Source organism: Phoxinus phoxinus (genome assembly GCF_949152265.1).
Source record: "Phoxinus phoxinus genome assembly, chromosome: 10".
Taxonomy (NCBI): Eukaryota; Metazoa; Chordata; class Actinopteri; order Cypriniformes; family Leuciscidae; genus Phoxinus; species Phoxinus phoxinus.
The window spans coordinates 33,995,172-34,015,996 of record NC_136885.1 but is presented as its reverse complement, the minus strand read 5'-3'; the positions used below and the strand labels follow the sequence as shown (position 1 = coordinate 34,015,996).

Sequence of the window (20,825 nt, the reverse complement as noted above, 5' to 3'; positions counted from 1 at the left end):
GCCTTGTTAAACTTTTGGCTTGCTTAGTTGGGACATTTAATATTCAACAATATTATTGATCTGCCTTGCTTAAAGGATTAGTTCACTATCAAACTTTTTTTGCTAATAATTCACCCCGATGTCATCCAAGATTTCCATGTCTTTCTTTCTTCAGTGGAAAATAAATTAAGATTTTTTTTTTTTAGGAAAACATTCCAGGATTTTTTAGCTTCAAATGCTCGACACAATTCCAGTCGAGAAATAAGGGTCTTATCCAGCGAAACGATCGGTTATTTAAAAAAAATTCTATAGTTTTAAACCACAAATGCCCATCTTGTACATTACGTCATCATGTTGGAAAGGTCACGTTCACGTCATCTAAGTTATTTGTCTGTGTACTCCGGTTCAAAAAGGTAGGGAAGGGCGAAAAACGTTATCTCATTTTCTCCTCCAACTTCAAAATCGTCCGACATCTTTGTTTAAATTTTTTTTTTTTTTGTGACCTTTCCAACGTGATGACGTAATGCGTGGTGCATCTCAGAGATGGTACGAGATGGGCATTTGTGGTTAAAAAGTATATATTTTTTTTAGAAAATGACCGGTGGTTTTGCTGGATAAGACTCTTATTTCTTTGTGTCGAGACTTTGAAGCTGCATTGAGACGGACATTTGAACCTTCTCTGAACATTGGGATATTTGGTTGCCATTGAAGTCCATTCTGTGTAGAAAAATCCTGGAATGTTATCCTCAAAACCCTTAATTTCTTTTCGACTGAAGAAAGACATCGGGGTGAGTAAATGATCAGCTAAATTTAACTTTATTGCATTCGATTGTTTGAATGAATGACAATAGGGCCTTACTTGTGGTAACTGTCCTTCTGGAACGCCGTCCCTGTAGAAGATGATCCTGGTGGGTTTGAAGCGGGTTGACTTGTAGAACTGGATGAGCAGCTCTCGCACCATATATGAGAGGTCTTCAATAATCTCCTGTCTGGGCCGCTGTACTCGCACTGTAGCGCAGTATCTGCTGGGATGAGCGTCCATACTGCCCACAACCTGCAGAGATCAATGTCAGAGGACCTTTCATATAATATTATAATATAAGGTGCAACTAATATATTATATAGACTCATTACATGCAAAGTGAGATATTTCAAGCCTTGTTATAATTTTGATGATTATGGCTTACAGCTTATAATAAAAACCTTTTGACAATATCCTAATTTTGAATTTGGGGTTTTCATAAGCTGTAAGCCATAATCATCAAAATTATTACAAATAAAGGCTTGAAATATCTCACTTTGCATGTAATGAGTCTATATAATATATTAGTTTCACCTTTTAAGTTGAATTACTGAAATAAATGAACTTTTGCACAATATTCGAATTTTTCGAGTTTCGCCTGTATTTTAATGGATTTGTGGTATACTTAGTATGAAACAAATGTATTTTGGTATAGTTATTTTTCACTAGGGTAGTGTATGTATTAGATGAAAAACTACATTTCAAAAGTGGCACAAATTGAACGTTTACATATGTGACAAACAAAATTTGTTGACAATGCAAATGTGTCTAGTAAGCAGCCGCCTAACATAAAGTGCTAAAAATGAGAGAGAAAAAATTCTCATCACTTACAAAAAGAAAAAGACCTGAAAGAACATGAACACCTGTTTTCAATGTAAACAAAGTGACAAAATAAAACTGCATACACCAGATAAAAAAACAAAACAAAAAAACAAGCAAACAATGGAAACCAGACGCGAGTGGCTGCAGAGTCAGACGAGCTGCGGAGGAAATCGTTGCAGAAAAGTGAGAAAACCAAAATGGGTTGTCGTCAGCAGTTTACTTCATGTTCCCTACACAAAGCTGGTCTGTCGCCACTCCCTCCACACACACACACACACACACACACACACACGTTCTCTCCATCCGTCTGCGTGACTCAGGCCTTTGTCACCGTCGCTTAGCAACCGGCAAACCAGAACACGCTTACAAGTGGTTGCATGCGCAGGGAGGAAGATGACATCATTTCCTCCTCGTCTGTGAGTCACCGGCGACGAGCTATTTTCCCTTTTCAAAGCTCCCATCCGGTCCTGTCCACCTCCCTTTCACTCCCGCATGTGCTCTGGGACACTTCCAGGGCTGTCAGCACCATTAAGTACAGCAAACTGGGCGGCAATGAGCACTGGGGTGGTAATTACAGCCCTCTATATAAGACTGAGACTAAAATGAAGTGCCTTTCGGCTCAGGCTGGGTTTCGGAGAGTTGAGTTTCATTTATATAACTTCATTATGTCCCAGATCAATAATAGCTCCTCTTGTTATATCATATATTTGATGACAGGTTAATACAAGAAATCTGCTAGACTAAACCATATATATATATAACTATGTTACTGTGTAAAAATTACTGTGAGAAAGAGTTTTAGTGTCAGTACTATATTAAACAACTATATATATAATGTTGAATATTATGTATAATAATGCAATGGGGGAATATTTGTGGGTCTGGATAATGCCAAATGTCTGATGTTACCAGTAAAAAGTGTCCTACATTATTTTAAATATATCTAGTCAGTGACGGAGTGCAAGCATATTCATTCGTATACAATAATTCTGATTTCAGCTTCAGAATCATGAATATTGTTATTCTGGTGGCTCCATTGTCCTGTGCTTTGGGTTTCCAGCACTAAGTAAGCGGCTCCTCTCTTCCCAGTCTGCCAGTAACGCTCTGTTTACTTCCTGTCTTTATGAAGCCCCGCCTTCTGAAAAGCACACTGTGCTCTGATTGGTCGGCTGGATCAGTGTGTTGTGATTGGTTGAGCGCTTCGAATGTGTTTGGGAAATGTCCCGCCCCTTACCATAACCACCAGTTTAACACACTACTGACTAACTCAACCAGGCCCCGCCCCTTTATTCTGCGTATTAATTATTTAAATGAGGAATATTGTGACGTGTTCGTTCCCGGAAGAAACTCAAGACTACAGTGGAGCTGGTTTAGGGAAACTGACACTGATTGCAAACCTTTTTAATGTTCAAACAGCAACATTACACACTAATAAATGCAACAACAACAACAAAGCACAATAGGACCTATTTAACTGTGTAGTTGCCTTCCTGATAATGGTTAAATCCCAATGGAAAATTGCATCCAAACTACCAATCTACACAACTACCACAAATGTTCCTTTGACGCAATGATTGTTATTGCTATTATTGTTTCATGATCTATTAGAGATAAACCTGCATCTAAACAGCACTTAAAAACAGTTTCGTTGTTTTGTCTACATGACTATGGTAACACTTTCAAAACAGTGTGATAGTTGCACAATTTAAATGTTTATTCATATTTGGGTTTAAAATCTCATTCAAAGTGCAAAAGAGAATTCATAAGAACATAAGAATGTGTGTGTGTGTATGTGTGTGTGTGTGTGTGTGTGTGTGTGTGTGTGTGTGTGTGTGTGTGTGTGTGTGTGTGTGTGTGTGTGTGTGTGTGTGTGTGTGATGCTCACAGCAGTAATAGACGGCTTCTTCCCGTCACCAGCCGGCGGGTGTGTAACATCTGCTCCGAGGAAGATCACCGGCTGCTGGAACACTGCAGACCTGTGCAAAGGTTCAAATAAAGTGTTGATTCAGGATGCACGGTTTAGGGAAAAAAAATTTGATAACAAAAAAAAATGCAATTGCAATTCAAAAATGCATTTAAATTTTTTTTTTTTTTTTAATCTAGGTTTTGCATGTGGTTGTTTGTAGGGCAGCACAATTTGGCCCAAATTTTGTGATTATATATCAATATGGCTATAAAACATTTTCATTATTATAATAATAATAATAATTAAATACTAAAATACTAAACAAAAACAAAATAGTACAATAGTAATATTTCGTAATTCATTTTTATTTTATTATTTATTTATTAAAACTACTACTAATAAAAACAAAAACAAATAAATAAAATATAAAATAATAAAAACAAAATATTACAATAGCAATTTTCTTGGTTTGTTTTATTTAGTATGTTTAATATTTTAGTTATAATTATTATTATTAATAAGAATAAGAATAATATTAATAATAAATACAATATAAAAATATTAAAATATTACAATTAAAGTAATATTTCTTTTGTTTTTATTTAGTATTATTTTTCTTTTCATTACAAATAAAATAACAAACAATAACAATAAATATATTGTTTATAATAAATATAAACAATAAAGAAAAACAAAATATTACAGTACTATATTTCTTTTTTTTTTTTATTAAGTATATATTTTTTACATTTTATCTATTACTATTATTATATATAATATACAAATATTACAAAATATAACAAGATTAATAGTTATTTGTTTTTATTTTTATTTAGTATTTTAATATTTAATTTATTTTTATTAAAAATAATAAAAATAACAACAAATAAATAAAATATAAAAAATATGAACAAAATATTACAGTACTAATATTTCTTATTTTGTTTTTAGTATTTTTATATTTTATTTATTATTATTAAAGGTGCTCTAAGCGATCTCGGTTGGGGTAACCTCTTGTTAGACCCTCCCTCCTCCTCAGCCACGCAATAGAGACCCCCCAAACCCCACCCCACATCATTCTTGTCGGTAATTGGCTGGAACAGTTTGTTATGTTTCGTGCTGCGGGTCTGTTTATTGCTCAGTTTGTTTTTGCTGCTGTTTGTGGAGCTTGGGCTCTCTGCAGAGATTTTTTTACAGTGTGTTCATGGGACAGGCAGCTAGCAGATAGTGAGGAGATGTTTGCGGTATGTGAAAAAAAATGTTTTGGCCTAAAAAACGCGCGAGATCGCTTAGAGCACCTTTAAAGAATAGAAAATAATAATAACAACAATAATAAATACAATATAAAAATATGAAGAAAAAGTATTACAAATATTTTATACAAATGTTCTTTTGTTTTTATTTAGTACTTGTATATTTTATTTATTTTTATTAATAATAATAATAATAATAACTATAACAACTTTCGTTAAAAGTTGTTTAATCGGGGGGGAAAAAAAATCTAAATATTGCTCGTATTGTAATATATGTTTTTTTAGAATTTAAGAAAAATCATTTAATAACTATTATTATTATTTTTATCTTACAGTACGGTTTTAAAATTACAATACTAATATTTATGGCTTTCGTAATTTCTTCATTTTCAAACATTAAACCATCAACGTTTTATGTTGATGGAAAACTGCGGGCAGGTAAAAACAGTGTAACTGCGCTTTACTCAGAAACACAGCACATTTACTGTATGCATCCTTAAAGCCATATCGCGATTTCAACGAATCGTGGAGCCCTAGTGTGAATGCGTACAGACTGCATGTTAAATCTAAACGCATCCAGACAGAAAAACTTAAGTAACACTCTCACCGTTGATGCGGGACCAGGATGTTGTTGATGCCGCCGAGCTTGACGTTGATTTTGAGGCAGAGGTTGGAGAGCGTCTGAGGGGAGGTCTTCACCACGTTCTTCACCTGCACACACTGAGTGGCCATTCCTAGAAGAGTGTCTCCAACACGCTTCACTTCCGCTGCACAGATCAAGCGTGAGCCGGTTAGTCTGAAGGCGTTCGGCAGGAGGTTGGGCTGTGTGTGTGTGTGACGCTCTTACCGTAGACGGGTGTGTGTGACGCTCTTACCGTAGACGGGTGTGTGTGACGCTCTTACCGTAGACGGGTGTGTGTGACGCTCTTACCGTAGACGGGTGTGTGTGACGCTCTTACCGTAGACGGGTGTGTGTGACGCTCTTACCGTAGACGGGTGTGTGTGACGCTCTTACCGTAGACGGGTGTGTGTGACGCTCTTACCGTAGACGGGTGTGTGTGACGCTCTTACCGTAGACGGGTGTGTGTGACGCTCTTACCGTAGACGGGTGTGTGTGACGCTCTTACCGTAGACGGGTGTGTGTGACGCTCTTACCGTAGACGGGTGTGTGTGACGCTCTTACCGTAGACGGGTGTGTGTGACGCTCTTACCGTAGACGGGTGTGTGTGACGCACTTACCGTAGACGGGTGTGTGTGACGCTCTTACCGTAGACGGGTGTGTGTGACGCTCTTACCGTAGACGGGTGTGTGTGACGCTCTTACCGTAGACGGGTGTGTGTGACGCTCTTACCGTAGACGGGTGTGTGTGACGCTCTTACCGTAGACGGGTGTGTGTGACGCTCTTACCGTAGACGGGTGTGTGCGACGCTCTTACCGTAGACGGGTGTGTGCGACGCTCTTACCGTAGACGGGTGTGTGTGACGCTCTTACCGTAGACGGGTGTGTGTGACGCTCTTACCGTAGACGGGTGTGTGTGACGCTCTTACCGTAGACGGGTGTGTGTGACGCTCTTACCGTAGACGGGTGTGTGTGACGCTCTTACCGTAGACGGGTGTGTGTGACGCTCTTACCGTAGACGGGTGTGTGTGACGCTCTTACCGTAGACGGGTGTGTGTGACGCTCTTACCGTAGAGCGTGTGTGTGACGATCTTACCGTAGACGGGTGTGTGTGACGCTCTTACCGTAGACGGGTGTGTGACGATCTTACCGTAGAGCGTGTGTGTGACGATCTTACCGTAGAGCGTGTGTGTGACGCTCTTACCGTAGACGGGTGTGTGTGACGCTCTTACCGTAGACGGGTGTGTGACGATCTTACCGTAGAGCGTGTGTGTGTGACGCTCTTACCGTAGACGGGTGTGTGTGACGCTCTTACCGTAGACGGGTGTGTGTGACGCTCTTACCGTAGAGCGTGTGTGTGACGATCTTACCGTAGAGCGTGTGTGTGACGCTCTTACCGTAGACGGGTGTGTGTGACGCTCTTACCGTAGACGGGTGTGTGACGATCTTACCGTAGACGGGTGTGTGTGACGATCTTACCGTAGACGGGTGTGTGTGACGCTCTTACCGTAGACGGGTGTGTGTGACGCTCTTACCGTAGACGGGTGTGTGTGACGCTCTTACCGTAGACGGGTGTGTGTGACGCTCTTACCGTAGACGGGTGTGTGTGACGCTCTTACCGTAGACGGGTGTGTGTGACGCTCTTACCGTAGACGGGTGTGTGACGATCTTACCGTAGACGGGTGTGTGTGACGCTCTTACCGTAGACGGGTGTGTGTGACGCTCTTACCGTAGACGGGTGTGTGTGACGCTCTTACCGTAGACGGGTGTGTGTGACGCTCTTACCGTAGACGGGTGTGTGTGACGCTCTTACCGTAGACGGGTGTTTTTCCCGGCAGGATGACGATGATGAGCTGCAGTCCAGAGTAGGTGTTCTTCAGGTGCCTGAACATGGGCTCCACGCTGTCGGCTCCCTGTGCGTACTTGCAGAAGCACGGCTGACCCTGGATGGGCATCCCAGCATCCTTTGAGATCTTACGCAGCTGGTCGGTGAAGTTCCTGAGAAAGAGATCAAATTGAGCATCAGCGTCAGTTCTGGCAGGCCAAGTAGTCAAGACGCTGCTAACGCTATTGGCCAACAACACGGTCTCATCAGCTGTTCAACTCCCCTCACTGCTAATGGCTATGCTAAAAACAGGGCGCCCTATTTAAAGCAGATTCAGTTCGCTCCTAACTGCTTGCTGCTCGCTTCTCTGCAGCCCGCCACCTCCCCAGCTCCGCCTTGTCGTGTATTAAAGGATAATTCCGGTATTTAACACCTTGAGTCTATATTGTAGTTTGTTTTTGACTATAATAGAATTGACCATGGGCCCATTTAACATTGGAGTCAATGGTCATGTCCGAAAATGTCATTAAAACAGCCAATAATGTTCGTTTACAAAATTATTAAACTCACCGAGTGGTTAGTGGTGTTCGTTGATGATTATAAACAATATATCGTCGCAATATATGATTCCAATCCGTTTATTTTGCTATAGTGAAGGACTCAGTCCTTCAACAGAATTCAATGGGATTTTACAAAATGACGAATAAAACACGACAGAAACTGTATTTCGCAACACTTTTTGTTTCTGGAACATCAACTAACATCACTAATCACTCGGTGAGTTGCACAGTTTTGTAAACGAACATTATTGGCTGTTTTAATGACATTTTCGGACATGCCCATTGACTCCAATGTTAAATCAGGAAGTGAGTGCTTATAATTGACTTCACTTTTCTCCGTTGAAACCTATGGGGTCGCTGTGTCCAGTTTATATACTGACTATGATCGTACTATGGTAGTGAAGCAGCGAGTTACGTAGTTGTACGGGAAACACACCCCAGCTCAGTTCAGTTCTCATATTATGGTGTCAATGCAGGCAGATCAATAATATTGTTGAATATTAAATTAAATATCCCCAACTAAGCAAGCCAAAGCCAATGGCGACAGAGATGAAAGTGGCGACAGTGGCAAGGAACCAAAACTCCATCCACTTCTAAATCCTTAAACGATCGTTTTTTGGGGTCGACAGCTTATATAAACTTATTTCTGGGTTTTTTAGCTTGTTTGAGGAGGCAGCCTCTCGCAATGCAGAGTTAATGGAGACGGTTGGATTGTTTCCCCCCCCGTGGCCTTCAGATTATGACGCGTTACGCTCTGTCTCTATTCTGTACTGTATGTGGGTGTCCTTACTTGAGCACCTCTTCCCGACACTGTTTCTGCGGGGCGAAGCAAGCGATGGCCCAGACCTTGATCTCGATGCCGTTGTAAAACTGCTTTCCCCTCATGTCCCACACACCCTGGTTGGGAGTCGCGATGGCACGGTTCTGTTCAGAGAGGATTTAGAAATGTCACACTGATGATGAAGCGTCACCACGGGAGTCTCTCGACAATTCTGGACATCAACAGTTATGCATTTGTGACCCTCGACAACAAAACCAGTCACATGGGTACATTTTATTTCAATTGAGATTAATACATCAACTGAAAGCTGAACTGAATAAATAGCTTTACATTGATGTATGGTTTGTTAGGATATGACAATATTTGGTCGAGACACAACTATTGAAAATCTGGAATCTGAGGATGCAAAAAAATCGAAACATTGAGAAAATCTCCTTTTAAAGTTGTGCATTTATGTTCACGATTGTGCTGCATTCACTCACAAAAATACATGTTTTATATATTTACAGTAGGAAATTTACTAAATATCTTCATGGAACATGATCTTTACTTAATATCCTAATGATTTTTGGCATAAAAGAAAAATATAATTTTGACCCATACAATGTATTGCCACAAATATACCCGTGTGACTCGTGATCCAGGGTCACATATGGCAGATGCTTTTATCCAAAGTGACTTTGCATTGAAAGTTTTTGATGAATAGAAAATATTTTATTATGTTTTTGAGAGTCTCTTCTGCTCATCAAGGCTGCATTTATTGATCTAAAAATACAGTAAAATCAGTAATATTTTGTTGCCTTTGGCTTGCTCAGTTGGGGAGATTCTATTTAATTAATCAATGAATAATACAATTGATTAGCATTACCAAACATGGACGTTTTATTATTATTTTAATTTAATACTGTGAAGCTGCTTTGATACAATCTGTATTGTGAAAAGAGCTATACAAATATTCTTGACTTGACTTAATATTGTGAAATATTATTGCAATTAGAATTCTATGCAAGTGTTTTCTTTGTGAATATATTTTATAATAATATAATTTATATATAATTATATAATTTATTCCTGTCATCAAAGCTGAATTTTCAGCATCATTACTCCAGTCTTCAGTGTCACATGATCCTTCAGAAATCAGTATAATATGATGATTTGCTGCTCAAGAAACATTTCTGATTATTATTAATGATGAAAACAGTTATGCTGCTTCATATTTTTGTGGAAACTCTGATACATATTTTTCAGGATTCTCTAATGAATCGGAAGTTTAAAAGCACAGCATTTATTTGAAAAATGGGATATTTTTGTACAATTATTATCACTTTTGAACAATGTAATGCGTCCTTGCTGACTGAAAGTATTTATTAAATGACTTTTGAATAGTAGTTTATCACATTTTCCAAAGATATTTCAAAAAGCAATACTCAGAAATGTTTCTAAAGCAGCAAATCATCATATTAGAATGATTTCTGTAGGATCATGTGACACTGAAGACTGGAGTAATGATGCTGAAAATACAGCTTTGATCACAGGAATAAATTACATTTTATAATATATAACAATAAAAAAATTTTTAAATAATAATATTTAACGATATTATAGTTTTTACAGTATTTTGATTAAATAAATGCAGCCTTGGTGAGCAGAAGAAACTTTCTAAAATCATAATTATTCCAACATTTTGACCGGTAGTGTATCATGCATTCACTGAGAATCGAACCCATAACGTTGGCGTTGCAAGCGCCATGATCTCCTGTTTAAGCTCCAAGAACAGAAGAGGAACAGCATTTGATCTTCAGATCCAGTCTAACGGCTCTTACCCGGCCACCGTACTGCAGGATTGGAGCGGGCAGGACTCTGCCGGTCACCTCGGCCATGTCGTCCTTCACTTTGATTCCAAACTCTTGAATGTAGGGATCCAGATTAAAGTTAGCGTTCTTCATCTGAGCAAAAAAAAAAAAAATTAATAAAAAGATTATGAAAATGTCTGTCATTCAGGCAATATGAACCTGCATTCAAAACCCATTTCACTTCTGTAGTGTGATGCATTATTGACTGAAAACGGATAGTCGAGAATGAGGAATAAAAAAAAAGAAAAAAATTCATCCATCAGGAATTGATTTGAAACGTTACAATATGACATTAGAAAAGGCAGAGCAAGTTATTGCATTTTCACACAAGATTACAAAAACTTGGGATAACTTGCGGTGATGAACTGCAAACAATAAGACCAAAACTGTGCATTGAGAAAATAAATGGGAAAGTAAACATTTTCTGTAAAAGTCTACATTGAAAGTTTGTCTTATAATTCAAACAAAAAATATTTTTGGAAACAATATGGAATTATTATTATTTTTTGGCACAATATGAAAAAAAATAATATATATATATATATATTGCAATATTTTTGTTTTTCTGTGATATATATTGCAATATGAAAACAATTTCTCCAGATGACTAGAATAACTATTTAGAAAATAATAATGAATCATTCTAGAATGATTGGAGTGATTCTGTGGGCGAGTGAACCTGCATAATAAACAAATTTTAGCTAAATACAATTATAGACCAAACAGTGTTTATATTTTTAGGTAAGTCTAACAGAAATTGAACAATCAAAAGTAAAATAACACTACATAGTCAGCTCTGTATAAATGAATTATAATTAATCGTTGTTAAAGCTACAAAAAATATTTTGTCTTTTGTTGTTTGATTAATATTAATGAGTTTATTAGGTACTGTCACTTTAAGACCAATGAACAGATCCAATTTAATGATTTTCTTTCTCAACTGTTTACATTCACGTAAGCCATAAGCAACTGTGTCGCTGATAAGGGCATTGTGACACCATATTGCGTGTAAAAATGTAAAAGACAATAAGGAATTCAGTTTTAGGGGAAAGGCAAGTTAATGTGAATTATATAAAAAAAAAACATAATTTGAATAATGTGCCTAGAATACATAATAATATTGAATGATATTTGGGTTTTTTTTTGTAGAAGAAGAATTTAAAGAGTACTAATGAGTTGTTCTCCCCCTCCTTCTTACAACCTGCTTCATCACATGAGGTTATGATATTATTTTAATTCAATAAGCATGCACAATTGTGTAAATTGAGAATCACAACTTTTTTTGTTTTTGAACTCCGATCACAATTCTCCCACGACTTTGACTAGACAACTAAACGAAATAGCACAAATAACGTAATTTACTAGAGTTTCTGACAAAATGTTAATTGCTGCAGTCTATATAAAAAATATTTTATGAATTCAATGACTCACTCTTTTAAAGATTTCTCTTGTTTCATTGATTTTGAACTTGAAGGAATCTCTTGAATGAATGATTCCATGACAAATATATTTTTTAATAGTCACTTGTCGCCACCTACTGGCACAACATTGTAATTGACTCAATCTATTTGAAGCGTCAAGTTACTTTCAAAAGGTGATTTGCTCTATTTTGATCGCTATACACCACAGACATCAGTGTTTATATCCAAAATATTAACTTTCATCACAGTACTTCTGTGATAATATGAATATTTGTAACACAGAAATAACGACTGTGTAGTTGAAAAAACTGTTTGTGAAGCCGTTTCATAGCAACAGATCTCAATGTTCGCTGTGATCGTAGCTACTTTAATAGACGAATAATTGTCATTTGGGAATAAAATCCCGTGGATGTTTGATCTTTTAATAATTAATCGAACAGCTCTACTAACTTATGTGTCTCATAACAGAAACGCAGTCTCTTTACGGGCTAGACATCATTATTAGTCAAGAGTTGGCATTACCTCAGATTAAAACCGGATAATTTTAGATATGTAAATGCTGTTTTATCCATATCAAATTTAAAGTCTATTAAAGTACAGGTTTCTGTTCAGATTTTAGTCTAAAATTTCAGTTATTTTTCTGAAGTAATTTGTTCTGACGACCATTTTGGTGAGAACGAACGTGCACACTGATAGAGATGAAGCATTCCCATTGGCTGCAACCTGCAGATATTATGGCCAATCACGCACGTCGACTGCGTCTGCGCAATCAAATGTAGAATGCATTTATCACCGATATATATTTTTTGTTTTTGAATGAATAAAATATAGAAATCCTTTACATATCCCAAACAGCAGGCATCGTCCTCCAAAAATGCGTTTATTGCGTTTTGACTGCGCGCTCTGAGACACAAGTAATTTATTATATATGAAAATTATTATATACAGTGGCTTCTCCAACTTTTAATACCAGGAAGTGACGATTTTGTTTTCTTCGACTCACGGAATGGAAACATGACAACTTTATTGATCCGTACACAGCCGAAGCTGATGATCACAGATGCAATGAAATGAGTGACCAAAGGCTCATTCTATGACCAAAATCTGAGAATCTGAGATCACACAAAAGCAGCAAACCTTTGCATTAGGATGACTCTGAATTAAATGCAAGTTATCAGAGAAAATAATATATTCTTGACTCTCTATTTGTATAATCAAACCTAAAAACAATTGGATAATTGCATGTTTGTGTCAACACAAAATGGAAGTCCAAGGAGAAAGCATCGGCTCCCATCACAGGTGTACAGCAGTGGCCAAAAGTGACGACCGACATCTTCACCTTCATCCAAATATTATTCAACATTTGATATTGTAAGCAGATTGTGTAGTGGTGCTCGAAGTCACAATGAAACATGCCAAATTGTGCGGAAATCATTTTTATCCAGGCTGTCATGCAAAGAAACTCTGATGAACACATGCAAAAAACAAGAGAGAACTGAGGAAATATTAATAACTGATCATGCTGCAGTCAATGTATGCAGTTTCCTGTGAGCTTTTTATTTTTCTATGCATTTTTGTTGCTTAGTAAAAATAAATAGCTGTGGTTTGCCTTTTTTTGCTGAATAATTTTAATAATTTGCATGTGTTCATTATATTTAAAATATATTTAACAATATTTTCCTCATATTTTGATGGTTTAATCGAACTTGTAGGATTATTAAAACCAAATATCCCTTCCGCACATCACTTTTGGCGACTACTGTACATCTTGTTGAGGCTGAGAAAAAAAAGGCCCTATATTATCCGATGGGTAAAATACTCTGGCTATGTAACAATGACAATGATGCACTAGCCAGTGTTGGCAGGGGCGTAACTATCGGTAAGCAGGGTAAGCGGTTGCTTACGGGCCCGGACCAATCAGGGGCCCGCCTGCGTGACTGGACGATATTGATTGACAGGCCCAGGCGGGTCCCCCTATCGCATTTTACTACTTATAGTCTGATCGCATTTTAATTTTTTGCTTATTGATTTGAATAAATAATGACAACAACATATTTGACTGATCATTAAATAAATGTTTGAAACGAACAATGATGAATTTGGTGTAATTTGTTTCGAATTGGGACTGGGGAATCCCCGGGTGAACATGCGCATTGCGTGCAAAACAGTAAAAACCGGTGAACTTGAGACAGATATGGAGTCGTCAAATTTTTTGTCAGAGCGTTCTTTTTCTAAACTGAAACTGATAAAAAGCTATCTCAGGAGCTCAATGGGACAGAGTCGTCTCTCTGGACTTGCCATACTGTCAATTGAGAATGCCCGTGCGCGCTATCTGGATCTTAAAGGAGAACTCCGGTCAATTTTAACATTGAGCTCAATTTTTAGTAAATTTGGAGTGCTGTCAATACAGAGAACAACGACAAAAATCGGTGTTGCCTACACCGTGTTATCCTCTTTTTAAAATTTGCGACTTGAATGGGGTCTAATTTTAAACCTGCTTTTATTTCTCTTATCATCCTTGATGTGTCATACAAGTGCCCAGCCATGTTGAGTGATTCCTTCAGAGTGAACACGAGTGAATCTGACTGCAGGAGATGTGAAAGATATGAATAAAAATGATGTTATATCAGCCAGCGCAAATACCTGTATTTAGTTCCTGTTTTCGGTTGAAGTCCAAAGTAGTCGATTGTCGAGTTCACGCGCGTGATCATAAGTAACTAAACCTATGACCTGACAGCTTCGCACAGAGGAAAGCCCGGAAAATGCAGCTATAATGTAAGTGAGCATATTTTTTATGTATTTGGACTTAGGCCTATGTGTATATAGCAGTGACAGTAACAGTAACAATGTGTTATGGTGCGCCGTCACCATTTTTTTTTTTTTTTTGTGTGCGTGTAGCGTCATCACGTGTTGTAGTAGGGGGGCCCGCCTTGATAATCCTGCTTAAGGGCCCGGTGTTGACTCGTTACGCCACTGAGTGTTGGCTATATGTAAACATGGCCATGTGTCCCACATCACTCACCAGTCTGCTGATCTCCTCCTGCCGGTCTGGTGCTGATCTTGCTGTGGCTTTGATCATGGTGGAGGTTTGATTATCTGTCAGTTTCTTGATGCACCGCTGCCCTGCTACAATGTTGCACACCTACGAGAACAGCAAAGCGTATAAGAACAGAGACTGTGGTCTATGGCCGTCACAGCGTGAGGATGACGGGACTCACCTCCAGGGGCAGGTAGGTGTGCTTTTGCTCCTGGCCCACCTGTAGACAGGGCAGGTGCGGGTATTTGAGCTGCAGGTTGTACTTCTGCTTGAAGTATTGAGCCACGGTGCATTCTACCGTCTGTCCGCTTTCAAGCTGCAGGGGAAACCTGGGGACACCATTGACAGGATCAAGAACTTAAATCTAAATTGGCAGTTATTTGACAAACTATTTGACGGCAGAAAAGAAAGATGCACTTCATTCGGACACACATTTGTGACCCTGGATCACCATTTTTTTTGTTTTTTGAGATTTATACATCATATGAAAGCTGAATAAATAAGCTTTCCATTGATGTATGGTTTGTTAGGATATGACAATATTTGGCCGAGATACAACTATTGAAAATCTGGAATCTGAGGAGCAAAAAAATCTAAACATTGAGAAAATCTCCTTTAAAGTTGTGCATTTATGTTCACGATTGTGCTGCATTCACTCACAAAAATACATGTTACGGTAGGAAATTTACAAAATATCTTCATGGAACATGATCTTTACTTAATATCCTAATGATTTTTGGCATAAAAGAAAAATCAATAATTTTGACCCATACAATGCTATCGCCACAGATATACCCGTGTGACTCGAGACTGGTTTTGTGGTCCAGGGTCACATATACAGTAAGTGTATGTCACACATCAATGTTAAACATGCAATGTTAACCCAGGGTTTACTCGAGCACAATGTGAAATTAGTGACGCACCAATTTTTCTACCGAAACACTGAAACCAAAATGAAAGATTTAATTATTAAAATTATTAAAAATAGAATGAATGAGGCATTTACATAGCGCTTTCATAAGTACTACTGTCCACTTAATAATAAATTCAGAAAACCAAATAATAATAATCACATTTATCAATGCTCACATAAAACATTATGCATATAAACATGTAAATTGCAATTTTTATATCACCTTTTTAATGATATGAACTCCAGTTCGTTGTTGATATATAGATATTTTATCTATATATAACTCTTTGGTTCACTGCAGTTTTAAGGAAAAAGTACTCAGCGATGGAGTTGACTTGTGATTTTTTACATGGTTTGTCTTAAAGCAGATTAAAAACACCAAATAGACATTTAAACAACATTAAAAGCTTGCTTTTCATCACAGGGGGACTTTAAGTTAAGTATAATGAATAGAGCTTATATTTAGCAAAATGCTAATAAAGTTATTTAAAGAGACACTGATAACACCAGTCACCATTTCGGGTTATGATTGCGTCCCTCGAAAACTGTTTTGGCAACCACCGTAAAAATTAATTTTCTGACAAATACTTTCAGTTGCATCACTACGTGAAATATCAAAACTAACTCAAAGAATGAACATTATGAAAAATGGAACAAGTGTGAACTCCCATATGAAAATGACACTATTGCTCTGTTCCCAGAAGTATACTCACGTTTGGTGACTAGCAGGCCGACGCGTGACGTTACAGACGCGGTACTTCCTCTTCATTTGACCACAGTGCGTGACCTCCACCTTCAGACCTGGAAATGTCCACCGGAAAAAAACTTAAAGCAGCATTAAGAAGCTTGTTATGGCTATTGTTATTTGAGGTTTTGAAAACAACAGCAACTCAAACTACAAAACTAGATTGCATGCATTATAAATCAATCAACAAATCTGTCTACACTTCAAGCATTCGGTTTAATTGACGGACACCTCGTTTCTGTTTTTGTCATGCTACTCCTCTAGCCAATTTATTTGACAGTTCCCTGCACCAGAACCAGCATCATTTCAGCATTTCAACAGTGTTAGAAACTGGGCGGCACTCACAGTCACAGCAGGGTAGCAATTACAGTCTTCAGTATAAGACTAAAGAGAAGGGCCGATCCACAATAATTCCCTTTGGAATGCTTGATTATGTTTTTGGGCTCTACCAGAATAGGTTTTCATGCTTGAATGTTCAAAAACACATTATTTTCCCCACTGTTGCGGCTCCTCTCTTCCCAGTCTGTCAGTAACGCTCTGTTTACTTCCTGTCTCTATAAAGCCCCGCCTTCTGAAAAGCACACTGTGCTCTGATTGGTCGGCTGGATCAGTGTGTTGTGATTGGTCAAACGCGTTTCGAGTGTGTTTGAGAAATGTCCCGCCCCTTACCATAACCGCCAGTTTAACACACTACTAACGAACTTAACCAGGCCCCGCCCCTTTATTCTGCATATTAATTATTTAAATGAGGAATATTGTGACGTGTTCGTTCCCAGAAGACACTCAAGACTACAGTTGAGGCGTTTCAGGGACACTGATATAGAGAATAACTGGAACTTTGCAGAGCTTTTTCATGCTCAAACAGCAACATTACACACACTGAAGAAAGATGAACATGTAAAAAAGCATTATAGCACTACTTTAAATCGATTTCTGTATAAAAGCATGATATCAAAATGACTCATCCAATTCAATTTAACAAATAATTACAAGGCAAAGCCGTGGCAGCATGCTGAGATCATCCAATGACCTCACATGATACTTCATCTCATACTAGGAGGGGTGTAAAAGCACACATTTGTTCACGAATGCAGCATTGTTTTAACCACTGCACATGCAGAACTTCTGTGTGTGCGGAGTAAACATTTTAAACTCTTGAGTTTCCCACTTGGATGGGATAATACTGTTTATATCGATATACTTTGAGGCGAATGCATCTGAAAAACAATACTGAGTAAACTGCTGTGTGAGATGTGCATGATCCAAGTTATCCTAAACATGAGATGTGCTTTATATCAAGTGCTTCAAACTCACTCATAACCATACAGTTTACAGCGGCTCGCCCTCCTGTCAGATGTGTGTGTTGTTTAATGATTAAAGTCAGCATGAAACGGAAGTTGCGCTAGTCTTTTCTTCTCTATTGTGACTGTATATCTGAGTGAAACTGCTTCTGGAACAAGAACAAATGCAGGGCGGGGCTTAATTATGCCCATGGGGAATTGATTGAATGATTGTGGTTTGCTATTGGATGATCTCATGTGATTGACAGGTTGCCCCGCCCTCGTCATCAGAGACGAGAAGAGCTGCAAGAGGAAGTTATTCTGATTCAGGATTACCAGGATCATGAATTTAACAAAATAATGATGTGCATGGATAAATCGTTCAGAAATACTACCATAAAAAAATAATAAAGAGTTGCCATTTTTGATTTCATGGTGACACACTCGTTTTCCTCAGTGAATAACTTATATCTTACGGTTTTATCCTTTATCTGTAAATGTTAGTATTTCCCTTTTGCATAAAGGCTCTTCCTGACAGCAAGCGAATCTCCAATAAACTTCATTAAACGAACGCAGGTGCACGTCCAACAGACAGAGTGCATTAATAATATACATTTTGTCAACATATTTTACCTCCAAAAGTGGAATTACATTAAATCTCTTCCCTTATTTACAACAGCACCATAAACTGTAGTATGAGGAGTGTGTTGCATTGGATGCAGAAGTATTGACAGACCTTTTTATTTACAGGAACACGGCCGACTTTTTGGGACTTTAGCTTATTCACCGTATCCCCCAGAGTTAGATAAGTCCACACACACCCTTCTCATCTCCGTGCGTGCCGTAACTCTGTCTGACGCACCCACCGCTAGCCTAGCTTAGCACAAAGACTGGAGGTAAATGGCTCCAGCTAGCATACTGCTCCCAATAAGTGACAAAATAACGCCCACATTTTCCTATTTACATGTTGTGATTTGTATAGTCACAGCGTGTACAAATAACAAGGTCACATGAGACACAGCCATCTTCTAACCGTATACACACTGGGAACTATATTCTCAGAAGACGAAGCGCTGCTACTTCTGCGGAGTGATTAGTGCAACACTGAGTGAACTGAAGATGGCTGTGTCTCATGTGACCTTGTTATTTGTACACGCTGTGACTATACAAATCACAACATGTAAATAGGAAAATGTTGGCGTTATTTTGTCACTTATTGGGAGCAGTATGCTAGCTGGAGCCGTTTACCTCCAGTCTTTGTGCTAAGCTAGGCTAGCGGTGGGTGCGTCAGATGAGAAGGGTATGTATGGACTTATCTAACTCTGGGGGATACGGGGAATAAGATAAAGTACCAAAAAGTCGGTGTGTTCCTTTAAAGCTGCAGTCCAGCACTTTTTGGGGTTTAAAAATATCAAAAAAGACATTTAAAAAAAAAACGTAACCAGCCAGTGTTCAAAACGATCTGCTTGCCTTACCTCGATTCAAAACGGTAAGCATGTAATAATGATTTTAATTCCAGTGGTACTGGTGGATTTCCGCGGGAATTTCGAGCATGTCTTTGCGTCATTACGTCACTTCTGTACACATAGAGAAGGAGTCCCCGGCTAGCGTGTGTGGATGATGGAGGTGGAGATTTAGCTTAGCACTTGGTATGGCGGATCCCGAAAGTTTAAAGCGACAATCACCAGTGACAACTGGAGATTCACCAGTTGTAAAACCCAAAGACTTCGGACTTCAGAGTGGCTACAGAAAAAATATATTTTTCACGTTTTGACGTGATATAAGCAATCGTTAGATTTAATCAGCATGATATAGCCCACTGCAATGCTTCCCCCCACTCCCCGAATTTGGTCAGAACAAAAGTGAATGTTACTTACTTGTTCAGATGAGATTTTCCGATGAAAATTCTAATGTTGACACTTTCAAAAAGTATACTCTGAGATTGCTGATGCCAGTAACGTTACAGTATCCACAGCGACGCGGCAGCGACAAGTTCTCCTCAATACATTGTGTTCATCCGCGCTGTTTCATGCCGATTTACTACCCACGCACAGTTAATAATTCCGCGAATAACTGCAATTGCAGATTTCTAACAGAGATGGCGACAAAGAGGAAAAACGACGGACTGCAGCTTTAATGATAGAGCCATAGTTTTTTTTTTAAATAAAAAAAATAGTTTTTCCCTTCGCCTTACCGAAAACATACCGAACCGTGACTGGAACCTGCACATACCGAACCAATTGACATTTTTCTGATGGCTGTTATCATGCAGTTGCTAAGGTGTTGCCAAGTTATTTTGTGTGATTGTTAGAATGTTGGGTTACACTATATTTAAGTAGTGAGTAATATTAATACATCTACTTACTATAGGGTTAGGGTAGGATTAGGACATCATTTACTGTTATTACTATGGTAAGTACATAAAATAACGCTGTAAAATAAAGTGTTACCGAATGTTGCTAGGGAGTTGCTAAGGTGTTCAGAATGAAGGAGAACCCCACCTTTGATCTCCTTGGTGAAACGGACCCTCTGCGAGTCAGTAAGTGTCTTGGGCTGCTCATCAATGTTGCGGATATCCAGAACTTCACACATGAACTCAATGACAGGCTGAGCTTTATAAAAGGCCGTTGCAGACACTGAAAACAAAAAACGGAGTTTGATTATTTAAGTACAAAACATTGACGTTTCTTGGAACAGAAAATAAGTGAGCAATCAAGAGAGAAAAAAGACGTCACCGTCGATGTTGAGCATCATCTTCCACATGGCTGGCCGAACAGACTGGTGGAAGCCGAACCACACCTCCCTGCCTCCACCCAGAGGATGGTAATATCCTTCAGGAGGGGAGAAGAAGGAGCGTCCCACTGGAGTGTACCTGCAAATCAGAAAGACGGATGGTCCAATAGCTCCAAATCGTACTGAAGTGTGTGTAATACGGCTGTTTGTGAATGTAAAAAGCAAAGTTTTAAAGATCAAAGTGCATGACAAATAGAGTCCGAAACCGTTCCCTATCCACTATGTAGTGCACACTAT

At 38.5% G+C, this 20,825-nt stretch overlaps 1 protein-coding gene across 2 annotated transcripts in view; it reads right to left on the bottom strand.

Moving 5' to 3' along the window:
• Positions 1-20,825, bottom strand: part of ago1 (argonaute RISC component 1) — a 45,110-nt gene that overhangs the window by 8,527 nt on the left and 15,758 nt on the right. Inside the window, exons 5-15 of one of the 2 annotated variants that reach the window (XM_079627071.1) lie at positions 20,531-20,667; positions 20,246-20,431; positions 16,484-16,571; positions 15,039-15,186; positions 14,843-14,962; positions 10,370-10,492; positions 8,556-8,689; positions 7,194-7,378; positions 5,370-5,529; positions 3,489-3,579; positions 839-1,033 (exon numbers count right to left, since the gene is read on the bottom strand). In XM_079627071.1, the coding sequence (XP_079483197.1) occupies positions 839-1,033; positions 3,489-3,579; positions 5,370-5,529; positions 7,194-7,378; positions 8,556-8,689; positions 10,370-10,492; positions 14,843-14,962; positions 15,039-15,186; positions 16,484-16,571; positions 20,246-20,431; positions 20,531-20,667 (1,567 nt within the window). The remainder of the gene's footprint in view (positions 1-838; positions 1,034-3,488; positions 3,580-5,369; positions 5,530-7,193; positions 7,379-8,555; positions 8,690-10,369; positions 10,493-14,842; positions 14,963-15,038; positions 15,187-16,483; positions 16,572-20,245; positions 20,432-20,530; positions 20,668-20,825) is intronic. The other variant, XM_079627072.1, reaches the window with a different exon arrangement.